The sequence below is a fragment of the Drosophila busckii genome, chromosome 2L, assembly GCF_011750605.1.
Source record: "Drosophila busckii strain San Diego stock center, stock number 13000-0081.31 chromosome 2L, ASM1175060v1, whole genome shotgun sequence".
Taxonomy (NCBI): Eukaryota; Metazoa; Arthropoda; class Insecta; order Diptera; family Drosophilidae; genus Drosophila; species Drosophila busckii.
Genome location: NC_046604.1, coordinates 15,212,750 through 15,227,312, shown reverse-complemented (window position 1 = coordinate 15,227,312; position 14,563 = coordinate 15,212,750). Strand labels below are relative to the sequence as shown.

The following is a 14,563-nucleotide window of genomic DNA, read 5'->3' as shown; positions in this document are numbered from 1 at the left end:
GTTGAACTTCTTAAATTTTTGTTGCTTACAATATTTGCTATATAATAACAAATTTGTATTAATTAATGTGTTGCGTTAAAAAATGTAAAAAGCTTAGTTTTTGTTAGTTGTTGCTAAATTTATTATTAAAATTGCTTGCTTAAGCATTTTTTTTAACTAAAAGTTTGTTAAACTTTGTTGCCAATTGAAATTTAGTTCGCATCAATGTGCGCGCTGCTTTTGCTATCATGAGTTTTCTGTCAAAATTAAAGGCGTTTGATCTGAGCAGATTTACATCGAAGCTGCGCACCAGCAGACGCGACTCGGACATGGCCAGCAGTACGGAAGTGTTGGTGTTTGGCTCCGCCAACATCGACTACATAACGTGAGTGATTTGCAGTTGCAGCTGCAGCAGTTTTCATCGTTTTGTCTTAAAGCTACGTGGAACACTTGCCGGATCGAGGGGAAACCATTTGCGCCATGCATCGTGAGCAGTGCTTTGGTGGCAAGGGAGCGAATCAGTGTGTGGCTGCGGCAAAGCTGGGAGCGAACTGCGCCTTGGTGGCCAATCTGGGCAACGATCAGCTGGGCAATGATTACTACAACTATCTGAATCAGCTGGACGTTGATGTGACCTATGTGCAGCTGAAGGAGGAATGCAGCACTGGCATGGCGGAGGTGGTGGTGGCGGATAATGCGGACAACCATGTGATAGTTGTAGGTGGCGCTAATAATTTGCTAAATGCCAAGGATGTGACCAGAAGTCGCAGCATGTTTAGACATGCGCGCGTGCTGCTTTGTCAGCTGGAAACGGATGAGCGTGCGGTGCTGTTTGCTCTCAAGCAATTCAAAGGCATCTCAGTGCTGAATGCTTCACCTGCGCGCAAGGATTTGCCCATTGAGTTGATCAAGGCGCCGCATATACTTTGCATTAATGAGCTGGAGGCAGCGCAGCTCACCAATCGGCCAGAGATCGTGTCACTTTACGATGCCAAAGCCGCTGCTCAGCAGCTGCTGCGCATGGGCGCCAAGAGCGTCATCATTACCATGGGCGCACAGGGTGCAGTGCATCTGTCCAAGCAGCAGCCAGACAACTGCACCCATGTGCCAGCTGCTCATGTCCGATACCTGGCGGACACTTCAGGCGCCTGGCGATGCCTTTCCTAGGGCGCTCCTAGCCTTTCATTTGTCACGCTTTCCCAATCTGCGTCGCGAGTCGCACATACAAGCGGCCAACATATGCGCCGCCTATGCTGTGGGACATCGCGGCACGCAGCCAAGCTTTCCAGGTCCAGAGCTGGCGCAGCACAGTCTCTGCAGCATGCCACTGATATATTCAGTTATACCAGATGCGCCGCCAGAGCCGGAGCCAGAGCCAGAGCCAGCGCCAGCGCCAGTTGTAGCCGACGCAGTGGATGCAGCGCCTGTTGCTGGAGCAGCAGCAGCGGGCGCAGCGGGAGCAGCGGCTGTTGCAGCAGAGCCTGCAGCAGAAGCAGCGCAGCCAGCTGAAGCAGCAGCTGAGCCGCAAGTGGAGCCTGAAGCAAAAGCAGCGCCAGAGCCGGAGCCAGTGCCAGAAACAGAACCAGAACCAGTAGCTCAAGCTGCAGTAGAGCCCGAACTGCAAGCAAAGGAACCTGAACCTGAAGCAAAGGAACCTGAACCAGAAGCAAAGGAACCTGAACCAGAAGCAAACGAACCCGAACCGCAAGCAAAGGAACCCGAACCGCAAGCTATGGAACCCGAGGCAGACGCTCAGAAATCCGAATCAGAAGCTAAGGAGCCGGAACCAGAAGCTACACCTAAGCGTGACTCCAAGAATGACACCAGGCGACCCTCAGCGCAGCAGCGAGCAGCAGAAGCGGCAGCAATTTAAACAAAAATTTCAGGCAGTAGTTAAAAAACAAAAATTTGCAGTTAATAAATAGAAACAGATTTTCGATAGCAGAGAAATTTAAGTAAAACTTAATTAAAATTTCATAAAAACAGAATTTCGATAGCAAAGAAATTTAAGTAAAATTTAATTTAGCTTTAGCAAAGAAATTCTCGTTTCGACCTTCGGAATGTTTTGATAATGTTGCTTCCATCTCTAAATTTATGAAATAATGCTTAGGTTAGGTCGAAGCTTTGAAGTAAACTTCTATATTAATAAAAAAAAACATTAAGCAATTTTTTTTTAAATTAATATAGTTCTAGAAGTTATGTTTCATTTTTTTTATTAATTAATTTAATTAAATTTAATCTTTAATCCTTTTTCCAAAATGAATCGAGGGTGCAACAGCACTTCAATATTTTGTTTTTGAGTAGATCTATATCCCTTTCTAGATACTATACGAAATCTTACAAATAATATTGGGTTAAGGTTAGTTTGAAAATTTAGTTTCGTGTCTCAATCAAAACTAAAAAGTTAATAAACACTTTGTGCTTGGGCTACAATTTGCAAATCTTTCTCACATTTTAAACTTGCAACATTTGTGCTTAAAGTCACAGGCACCCACTTTGCTTATTTGGTGCCACATTTGTTGCACACACACATTTGTGTGTGCCTGCCACACAATTAAATTGACAGTTGTGCTGAAATATTATTGCAATTAACGATGGCCAGAGCCATGAAACTTAATCGAATTGTAATGAAAATTGTCAACGTGTCAGCGCGAAAGTTGAAAATATATATACAGATATATATATATCTGGCATATATACAAAAAGTACTTTTACAATTACGCATTTTAATTAGCAATTTGCTGCGTATACGAAAAAAAAATGCAACTCTCAATATTTTTTTAATGCGCAGTTTTAATGCACTGTGGGCAAACGTAGGCAGTTAAAATTATAATAATAATAAAAATAGTCGGCTTTGGGGTCATGTAACTAATTATTTAAATGCTATTATAGCCATTAATGTGCACATGTATTTTAATTGAAATTAATTAACGAGCTGTGCATAAAACGCTTTGCAAATGTAGAAAACGAGCGAAGGACTCAATAAATTGCTACAAACAGATTTTTGTAACAAAAATAAGATATAAAGATATCCATAGCAGCTTATAGAATTTTTTGTTGGGTTATGTAATCAGCTCAACTGAATAGTCTGTTGGCTAAAAATAGTTTTATATTTAAATGTAGCTAAAAAAAATTAAAAGCTGCTTGCTATTGCTAACAAAAGTAATTTTTTATAAATTGATATATTTTTTTAATGATTTTAGCTCATGAATTTGCATTCCTTCAATCGAAAATATTTTCTAGCAATATAAATTACACTGGGGCAACTAATTTAGAACTTTTTTTCTACCAACTAAATCAATTTTATTAAAATTCAGCAAACTAGTGACAAATATGTATTTAAGCAACAAACAAACAAAAAAAAATATTAGTGAACATTTAATTAACGCAGTATATTAATTTCATTTTTAAAACTAAAAAGCAAAAACTGCATTTTTAATTTAAATTTTTAACATTTTTAACTACCCACTAATTCCTTCTAAAAAAAATTCAAACTCAGCTAACATTAAATTGAACTCTTTATTACATTTTTCAAATAGCTAAATCTATTTGCTTTATAGATTTTTTTTAAAGAGCACATGCAATTATCCCTATTAACACAACAAAAATCTCTCGTTATAAACAATATTCACAAAATATTACCATTCTTTAATACCTTAAGAGTTTCAATCAGTTGCATCCTTAACAAACTTTTCGATATTACGATATTAGCTAAGGCACGCCGCTCAACATGTACCACACAGTTTTTTTTTTAGTGAAAATTATGTAACAAATGCTACAAAATTAAAAACTTATTTTTAGCTTAAAAAAGCAGCCAAATTTCTAAGCTATACAATTAATATTAAACTGGAATGTTATAAACTAACAAAGCCTATCTTACATTAACAATTACCACTAGACAGTTTACTATAAACTATATATTATACACACTTCACAAATCATAATATAAAACCTCTGAAGTATATTACAGTCACTCTTTAAATCATTGTATCCGAGGCACCAGGACCAACTATCATAAATAATATCCTGCAAAACAAACCAAAACACCTAGCGTATGTCAGCAATGCGCCTCGCGACATAACCAACACAGAGACAATACAGAGTTAAACATTACAAATCAGCACACCAAACAGATACCACACATCACCTCACACCCAACCATCACTAAAACCCAACCAACAACAAATACATATAAGACATGCCACACAATAGTGAACATTCGTATAACTATCAAGATACTATCATTCACGCGGTGAGAGCAATTTTTTTCGCAGCATTCTTCATAAATCGCAAACAAAGTTTTTTGCATTTAGCATTTAACATTAAATTTATTTTATTAAAAATTTGCTATACAACTAAAATTGTCAATATTAGATTGTATTCAAATACACCAAAGATAAATATACTATGAATTATACATAAATAAACGATCCCACCCAGCACTAAATATTTGATAAACATTATATTTATAGTAAAAAACATTAATATTTGTCTATATCATAATTTATTAATTTCTGCTACCACCACGACGCTGTCTTTATAATTGACTCTAATATTCTCTATTATTTAGCCAATTATATGTATTAATATATACTAAAACAATACGGAACAGAAAGACAACGGCACGAACTGTTTCGATCTGCACAGCTCGACAACAGAAAGCCTTGGAATATAACTAAAGATGCTAAAAAAAATCATAATCCCAGCTATACTTGCAATCGCAGCTTACGTTTTCAAATAAAAAAACATCAACACTGTACCGGCGCTAAAAATTCAAAAACAAAAAATAAGATATACAAAGGCACTGATCGTTGGCAAGAACTTCATTTGGTATAATTATAAACCAAAAAAAATATCCTGGTATGTCATATACTAATAACCATACTATATTGTCACATACCATTATTATAGCTTTTAAATACAAAATCTGTCTGCTGTATGTTTTTTTATATATACTAACAGACATTCTAGCTATATATTACTCACGTTCTGTAGACATGACACGCGTCCACAGCCACCCAAAATAACAAAGAATTAGAATATTTATTTATCCTTTTCTTCGCGCTCGTTTAGGGCTTACTCAGCTGAGGTCGGATAATTAACGCCAGCAACTGATCCTTGCCACACATCACACACTCAACAACAACCACATTTATTATACACCTCATATTTCTATAACATTAGATCGCAAATTTATATTTTATTATCCTAATTCTAAGCTTCTAATACTATAAAATTATGTATCCTCAATTTTCGATCAGCGCTTTTCTCTCTTTAAAAAAATCACCTCACACATCGCGCATTGCTCTCTGACCTAATCAGCCGTATCGAACTATACTGAGTAGCTGCTATTGCTCGGCGTTTTTGGCCAACAGGCATCAGTTTGCCATTTCACGCTATATATACCATATATACTATATGGCATATAGTTTATTTTTTTGCACACACACTCAAGTCATTCGCATTTTGGGGTTGACATATTTTTGGAAATGTCAAAATGCCTTCGCATTGCTTAATTACTTTTTTTTTTTTGCTGCTTGGCTGTATATTTTATTTTTGGCCACAATCCAATTTAAACCTCAGTACAAACAATTAGTGTTTGCTTTTAAATAATAAACTATTGCTTATTGTTTTTGTGTTTTGCTTGCTTAAGTATTAATCAGCAAACAGATCGATTTCAACAATGTTGTAGTTCAAAATTTAAATTTATGACTAAAAATATATATATATATATTTATAAGCATATATTATAATTACTTATTACATTAATTATATAAACAAAATATTTAAGCTATGTAAACATTAAGCTACATTAATTATAAATTAATAATTATTAACACATTTTAAAATTCCTTAAATATCCTAAAGCTTTTTGCGACATTACCTCCTATACACAATCATATACAAATATATTTCTAACTCTACCTATATTCTATTGAAACATATTATCACATTAAAAAAGCACACTATCATATCAAATTCAATACTTCTAACTCTATTATAACACTCATTAAATTATTTTTTTGCAGATAATTTCTACTTACTCACTCACTGTTCGAGACTGATTATTCATATACTTGACACATTAAATATAAAAAATTAAAATTAAAGATACAGTCAAACACACTTATTCACAAATAATATATATAGATAAGCCACACAACTCATTTATTTAAATATATTTACAATTCATTATAATATAAGCATTTTCAAACTACTTTTAAAATATGCATTAAAAAATTATATATTGCAATCGAATTTGTATATCCTTTAAACTTTTTGCATTATTGCTAATGGAGATTTAATTTACCTTTGATGCTGCAATAGTCCATGTGCCACAATTTGATATGCCATTTGGTTAGAATATCTAAACAAAAAAAATAATTTTACGCATCATTATTATGAGTATGCTCCAAATTATGCCAAAAATATTTAAAGTTAAGCTAATGATAATCCTTCATTATTATAAGTTATATGTCAGAGCTCACTCTTCACTCATTAATACTCCTCGATAGATTTGCTAAAAACCTTTTGCTCATTTAACTGTTTATGCAAATGCTGCCATAAGATCTTGCATGCTGCAGAAAAAAGCATTCTGTACTCTTCGCTCAATGTTAATTGCAGCGACACTGTTAGCTTAAGAAAAATAAATATACATACTACGTATAGATGCAAACGGCAAGAATAAACATAAATAATAAACATAAACAACGACACACAACACTGTACATTCACACACACTCACACACACAACACACACCCATGGAGCTGGAGAAGAAGTCCAAGGAGCAGCTGCGACGCCTTATGTGTTCTTAACTTAAAAAAATTCAAATGCATTTTTTCTTTATATTTTTGCTTACATGCTCTACACACAAATGCAATTTAATTTTTGTTGCTGCTGCTGCTGCTGCTTTTTGGGTGGCAATAATAACGCCCAAACAAACAAATAAAAAAGAAAAGACAAAAAATTTGTCAAGCTTGTCGTTAGGTTGATGAATTTCCCTGTGGCTGATGCTGCCATAAAAACATAGAAACCAAATGTTGTCTACAAATAAATCTCGTTAGCGTGTGTGTGAAATAAGATGCTGACCAGAAGACGCCGCGACAGAGCAAGAAGCTAATATCAAAATGCACATATGCCACTTGGTTGCTAGAGCAAGCAAAAACATATTGCTAATGTCTTGGCACCCAAAATTTGGCCAGCCCAAAAATTAAACAAAATTGTAGTTGTAAATTTGAAATAAAATCATTTATATATTTTCTAGATTTTTGCTCTAACTTATTTAACTTATTTAATTCAAGTTGCTCTAACTTATTTAATTCAAGTTGTTTTTTTGTTCCCAAATCAAGCGAATTTTATTTGCATGCCACACAGCTACAGATACTTTGTGGACATGCCACATAATTCGTCTCAGTCTCAGAGTCAGAGTCACATTTATTTATATTTGGTGTCGCGCTGTCTTTTGCGATTTTATTGTTGCCACTTTTACGATGCCAATTAAATGACAGAATTTGATTTAATTTATTTTATTGATAATAAAAAAACAACGCGAACGCGCGCATTTGAGTTGCGCCCCCGCGAGCGCGCGTGGCATGCCACAAACTTGGGAAGTTGAGCTTGAGCGCATGCAAATGCCTTTGACACATTGGGACTAAATTGAAATCCTTTTATGTGCAAAACGTGACAAACGATTTTCGATATTCAAAGCAAAGACAAACGCAACAGCAGCAGCTAAAATAAATATAAAGAAATTATTTAAAAGTAAGAAATGCAGAAACAAAAGTAAAAGAAGAAGTAGTAATAAAATTTATAAAATATGTTTAGTATTTTAATAAGTATTATAAAACAAGTTATTTTAAAAATATGTTGCATAATATTATTTTTTATTATATACAAAAAGTAAACAGCATAAAAAGTTTAATAACATGTTAAAAAAATATGTTTGATGCAAATATGATCAGCATATATTCATTTAAATATTTACAAAATGTGAGCCACAATAAAAAAAAAACAGTTAAATATTAAAAAAAATGTAGCAAAGAAAAACTATTTTATTGTTTTTAATATATTGATTTAGATGCTCTGAGTTGTAAAAAAGAATTTTAGACACTGTAAGGAATGAAATTTCTTATTTTAAAATATATGGCATGCATACTTGAATTATTATCAAATTTTTGTATGCTGTTTGTTGTAAAAAAAATATTAGATACTTTAAATAATGAAATTTCCTTTTTTTAAATATATTTATATATATTTTTATTTTATTTTGCTGCACAACCGCAGTCAAAATATTTTGAATTATATAGTTCAAGATGCTATAAATTATTAAAAAAATTTTTTTAAAAATTGGAGCTATGTATAATATTTATAAAATTATTCTAGTAAGATTAATTTGTTATTTAAATATATGAGGGCAGTCTAGCTAAATTTTATGCGTCAGTTTGCCTGCAAAGTTTATTTACGAAAATAGCTTAAGACACTCTAAAATATTATAAACAAATGCATGTAGCTGCATTTAGTGCAACTAACAAATGCAATGTTTCAGCCATTTGGCTTGTCCATGTGCACTCAGAACTTTGAACGAATTTTCAATTAGCAATTGGCCTTGTCTATAACGATTTACATGTGTAACCAACAAGCGGCAGCGGCAGCAGCAGCAGCAACAGATACTGGACATTTGGAACAGTCAGAGGCACTTAGCACTCTGAACTGGATGGACTACCTACAGTTTAGCTCAGCTTGGACTAAACGTTAGCTAGCCACATGTGACTCTCTCTCTGCCTGCCCCCTTGCAACGATTGGTGGCAAGGTCCACACACACTGAACTGAACAGTGTTTCGTAATTACGTGGAAGTCAAGCCCCGGCAAGCAGACATATGTACAACATGCCACATGCAGCAGCAGCAGTAGCTAAAAGCAGACAAGACACACACACACACACACACACGTGTATGTATGTGTGGCATATGTGTATTGTATGAATGAACTCAAGTGGCGTCGGCTCATTTCATAAAATCAAATAAAAATGCCAAAAAAAAAAGCAGCAACAAGCAAAGAAATTTAAATGCTGATTTAAGTTTAAGCCGCAGCTAAAATAAATAAATGCTTAAAAATTCTATAAAAATAAGAAATGCGCAGAACTTAGGCTACAAAAAAATTGTAATAAAAATATTTAGCATATGCTGAAAATTCTAATAAGAAAATATTAAAACACATTACTTTATGATGAATGCCAAATGTATAATACAATTATTTTTAATAGGTCAACAAATGTAAACAAAAAAAATATTTTTAAAATTTTAAAAATGCGAACAACATTCAAAATGTTGTTTAATATATAAAAAATAATTTACATTAAGTAATAGTATTAATTTTTTATTTATATGTATTAGACAAACAGACAAACGTTTAAATTTTAAAAGCTGCTCATGTTGCCTCAAAAAAAAAGCATAAAAAAAATATTTTTAAAATTTAAAAAAATGCGAACATTTTTAAAAAATGTTGTTTAATATATAAAAAATATTTTTTATTAAGTAATAGTATAAATTTCTTATTTAAATATATTAGACAGACAGGCAAACGTTTCAATTTTAAAAACTGCTCATGTTGCCTCAAAAAAAACCATAAAAAAAATTTTAAAAAAATGCGAACAACATTAAAAATTGTTGTTTAATATGTAAAAAATATTTGACATCAAGTAATAGTATTAATTCCTTATTTAAATATAACACAGACGAACAAATATTTTTATTTTAATTAGCAGCTTATGTTGCCTCAAATTTTATTTATTTCAGTAGCTTAAGCTACTCTAAAAAAAGCAGAATAAATAAAATTTAAATGCTGTTCGGGTGCTGCACATAAATTTAAAACAATTTCCTGTTAAGTTGCGCACAATGTAAATATTGTAAATAATATTTTTTAATATATTGCCTGGCTGACTGTTTTGCTTAGCCTTAGCCATCTGTCTTATGTTGTCAGTCATTTAGTTAAGCCTGCAAATCCTTCATATATTAAATACTCCACACACACACACAGACACACATAAACATTATGTACAGCTGCTGTTTGTAAATATGAAATGTAATACCAATTAGTGCATAAATAAAATACATAAATAAAACTTTTTGTTGTTGAAGACAGCGTCTATCAACAACAAAAGTGGGCGGCAACAAAAGCGCCCGTTTTAATATGCAAATTAATAGGCAATGAAAACACACATGTGTGTGTGTGTGTGTGCTTGTATGTGAGTGTAAATATTAAACGCCTATTTATTTAAATGCTTATTTGACATATATTTACATAGGCACAACATTTTCTACATGTAACTGAGCTAAACTTTAGTTGGGCAAAAGAAATTCTAATAAATGTCAAAGTTTTATTGATTGCAATTAATATTTGTTAGTTTACTCAAGCAAATATTAATAATGTTTATATTTAGTTGAAAGTCACAAGTCAAGTTTTGTTTATTTATCAGCTTTGATTGCATTTGTAGCATAAACATCTTTACTCTAATCAATGAAAACAATCAATTGCAGTATTAACCTAAATTAAGTATTAAGCTAAAATATTTTTGAATTTATCAAGCTAAGCTCATGTTGTTTTTTTACATAGTTCAAATATACAATTAGCATACTCCAAAGTTAGTTACTAATAAAAGCAATATTTAATTATATTTTTTTATTTATTGCAGCCGTAGCAAAAATAAAAAATTATTATTGTAGCAATTATTAGCGTTAATTAATAAACAAAAAATGTAGAAATTAAATTCATTAAAATTACAAGCAATAAAATATAATTCATTAAATGAATAATTATAGCAAAAGTAAATTATATTGAACTGCACTGCGTTAGACTCAATATAATTTTTGACTTTATGTATTTATTTATAAAATATCACTAATTAATTAAGACCACTACCTTATTATTTAATTATTAAATTTGACTACACTTTGATATATTATATTAAATTTTTTGTCTTTTTTATATTTCTATTTTTCTTATAATAATTTTCTCCTTTGTTTGCTTTCGTTTCATATTCAATATAATTTTATTTGACTTTATGTATTCATAGTATAAAATTTATTAAATTAAACTCATAGCTTATGCTTTTACATATATATAACAATTTTTATATATATTTTATATTTCTATTTTGCTTATAATAATTTTATCCTTCTACTCTTTCGTTTCAGTTGTGCATTGGGTAAGTGCAGCAAACTTAATCTATGCTTACTTTAAATATTTTTAATTACAATACTATGAGTAAGCTCGAGCTCTAGCCAGTTGCCAAATATATTAAAGTAGAGGAAAGGCAAAACTTTTGCACATACTTTGGCTGCTGACAACATTTTTGTAGATTTGCGCCAAACTTTGGTGTCATATTTTTGGGGTGAAATATATGTGGGGAATGCTGACAGTGAAGAGGGCAGGGTGCCAAGAAAAAAAATAAACACACGCCTCAGCTAGAGGGAGGACTGTAAAGGGGGCGAGTGGGGGTGCCAAAGCCTTTTGGGCAACTGAACTGAGTAAAAGTTTACGCAATGTGCCGTAAATTGTGTGTTAATTCAATTATGCCACGCCCACACATACACACACACATACATACATACATACAGAGGCAGCGTGCGCTGAGTGTAATTAAAATACCAAATGTTTATTCAGGTAAATAATTTCAAAAGTGCAGAGCAGCAACTGCAATAACAAAAATTGATACCATTTACCGTTAGCAGCGTCTTGTTAGCTGCTGCTACTACTACTCTTACTCTTGTTGTTGTTTATGGCTAAAAACAATCTAATGTCACGACCATGCCCCCCACGCTCTTTGGCAACTGCTGCCGCCTTTATTCAAGCGTTGAAATTTTCAGCGCACAAAACTTTTTAAACAAAACTTTTCATTAAAGTTTGCAGTCAAGGCAGACAAAGAGGTTACAAAAGGGGCTACACCATGGGTGGTGGCAAAAAGGGGGGCGCATGCCGCGTAAAACTTTTGACGCTGGCAGGCGCAGCTAAACGTCATTTGTGGGCGTGGCAGTCACACACACACACACACAAGTGCAGCAACAACTAGAGTGTGTGTGTGTGCGTGTGTGTGTGTGCGCTAAGGTTTTTCTCAAGTTTTTAGTCGCCATCCGCAAAATGTTTTTCTCGCATTTCAATTCACCACAAAAACGTTTTGAGAAATTATTGCAAAAGTTTTTTATAAAATGAAAGCGCATAAATTTAGTAGCAACAAAAAAAAATGTAAAAGAAAGCAAGCAAAGAAAAGAAACGCCGGCTGCTGGCCTAAGAGCGAACGAGAGCGAGAGAGAGCGTGCGAAAGAGAGCGAGCGAACGCGGCTGGCAGTTGATAGCGCTGCTTAGAGTCAAAATATCAAGCGCGCCAGCGTCTTTGCTTGTCCGATATGAAAACACACACACACTAACACACACACACACACACATGCAGTTGCAACAGCACCTTTGTGCGACACGTTAAGTTGTTAAAAAAAACAAAACAGCCACAAAAAAAAATATCCAAAATGTAAGCAAACACCAACAAACAAAAGCCCCAACGAGTGCGAAAAGCACAAAACTTATTTTTATTTTATTTTTTTTTTTTTGGCTGTAACTGCAGCTAACATTTTAGACATATGAAATTTAAAACTTGCTGCACTTTGCGGCTGCTTTTTTGTAGCAAGTAAATGCGAACTTTGGCAGACTCTACCACAAAATTATGTAATATATATTTTTTTTAATTTTTTTAAATATTTATTGACATAAATGTTGTCATAGTTTAATCGATTACAATTTAATTCTTTGTTTTAAGCACAAAAAAGCTGCTGTCAGTTATTTACTCAAGTTATGAACAAAAATATAATGAAATTATTCTTGAACTTTATTTAAATTATTACTATGATTCATTTATCATTTTATCATAATTTAAATTTAATAATTTTTCTCAGCAAAAAACATTTGCAATTGATATTTAGCATTTATCATTTTACAATAATTTAAGCTTAATAATTTTTCTTAGCAAAAAAATGTTTGCAATTGCTTTTAAAATTTATCATTTTATAATAATTATTTAATTTTGTAATAAATTTTCTTAGCAAAAAAGTATGTAATTGATTTAGCATTTATCATTTTAAAAATTTAAATTTAATAATGTAGCATTCATCATCTTATCATAATTTAAATTTAATAATTTTTATAGCAAATAACTTTTGGAATTAATTTTATTCAAATTTAATTTAATTTCAGCATTTATCATAATTACAATTTAATAATTTTCCTTAGCAGCAAACATTAGCAATTGATTTTATACAAATTTAATTTCATTTCATTTGTGCTCAGAAATTAAAATGCCACTTGGTATTTTTTGTAATGAAAATTTTTCATACCTTTTTTATTATTAGATATAAATGCAAACATTTCAAAATTCAGCAATATATTTAGAAATATTTGTGCGCACTAAATTTTTAACATGTTTGCCTTAATTTTGAGCATTTTTGTCATAATTTTGAATAATTTTGAAATGCGTTTCAAAATTGAACAAATTCTTTGCGATTGCAAAAATGAATGCCCAAGTTTAATCTTTGACTAGTGGAAAGAGCATGAACTAGTTGTCTAATTGACACTAACAAATGTACACCGAAATTTCGCGCGGGCGCTCTCTCTCTCTCTCTCTCTCCTAGCACTTCTCTTTCTCTCTTGCGCTCTCTTTGCGTCTCGCTCGCTGGCTAAACTTGTATTTTTGTCGACTTTTCAACTTGGGCGCGACTGTGACGCGTTCTAGCGGTTTTAGTGGGGGCTTGTGTGTGAAGTGGTGGGGGCTGAGGGCTGGTGGGGTGGGTGGGTGGGGGTGGCTGTAGGTGTGCGGTGTACATTTGAAATATGGTCGCTTGTGCCACAAATAAATAACGCTTTGAAATCGCTCGCAAGTGGATACAGGCAACATTTTGAGTGCCCGGCTTGCATGTGTGTGTGTCTAGTTAAGCACTTACATGCACACACACACACGTAGAGCAAACAAACTGAGCTCGGAGCATGCTAATCACGAGCAAAGAGAAATGCTCTCGACGGCAGCAACAGTCAGCCCAGCTACGTGGGCAGCTCACACACACACACAGACAGACACACACACATACGCATGCACAACAAGCACTTATAGATTGTCTGTTCGTATGTGTGTGTGTGTGTTTGTGACTGTGAGTTGGCAACTAATATTTATTTTTATTCCGCACATTGCTAACGAATCGTAGCAATATGTTTTCTATATAGACAAACAACTAGGCAGGCAAAAAGCCAAAGGGGGGTGGTGTGGGGTTAGGTTTTGGGTTGTTGGTTCTGTTTAGTTTTTAGCCGCGCACTTGTTTTACACTCGTTGACTTAGCGTAGGTTAATAATAAAAAAAAACAAGCTGCGCCTCCCTTCCCACACACCTCTGTAAAGTCACAGATTAAATATACATACATATATAAAGACTTGTTTAGTCATAGCATTTTTTATGCAATATTCTTTTTTTCCTATATTTTTATGCAATATTTTTGGCAGCCAAAGCGGTTTATTTTTTTCTTGGAATTTAAAAATTGCACAGAGTATTAA

General features: G+C 33.0%; 1 protein-coding gene across 1 annotated transcript; it reads left to right on the top strand.

The window, feature by feature from the left end:
* The first annotated feature begins 200 nt into the window (after nucleotides 1–200).
* On the top strand, nucleotides 201–1,924 carry LOC108594503 (ribokinase). The gene is given in 3 exon segments (XM_017979702.2): nucleotides 201–364; nucleotides 417–1,128; nucleotides 1,130–1,924. Coding segments are annotated over 3 exon segments (1,572 nt in total). The 5' UTR covers nucleotides 201–227; the 3' UTR covers nucleotides 1,853–1,924.
* The last annotated feature ends 12,639 nt before the right edge of the window (nucleotides 1,925–14,563 follow it).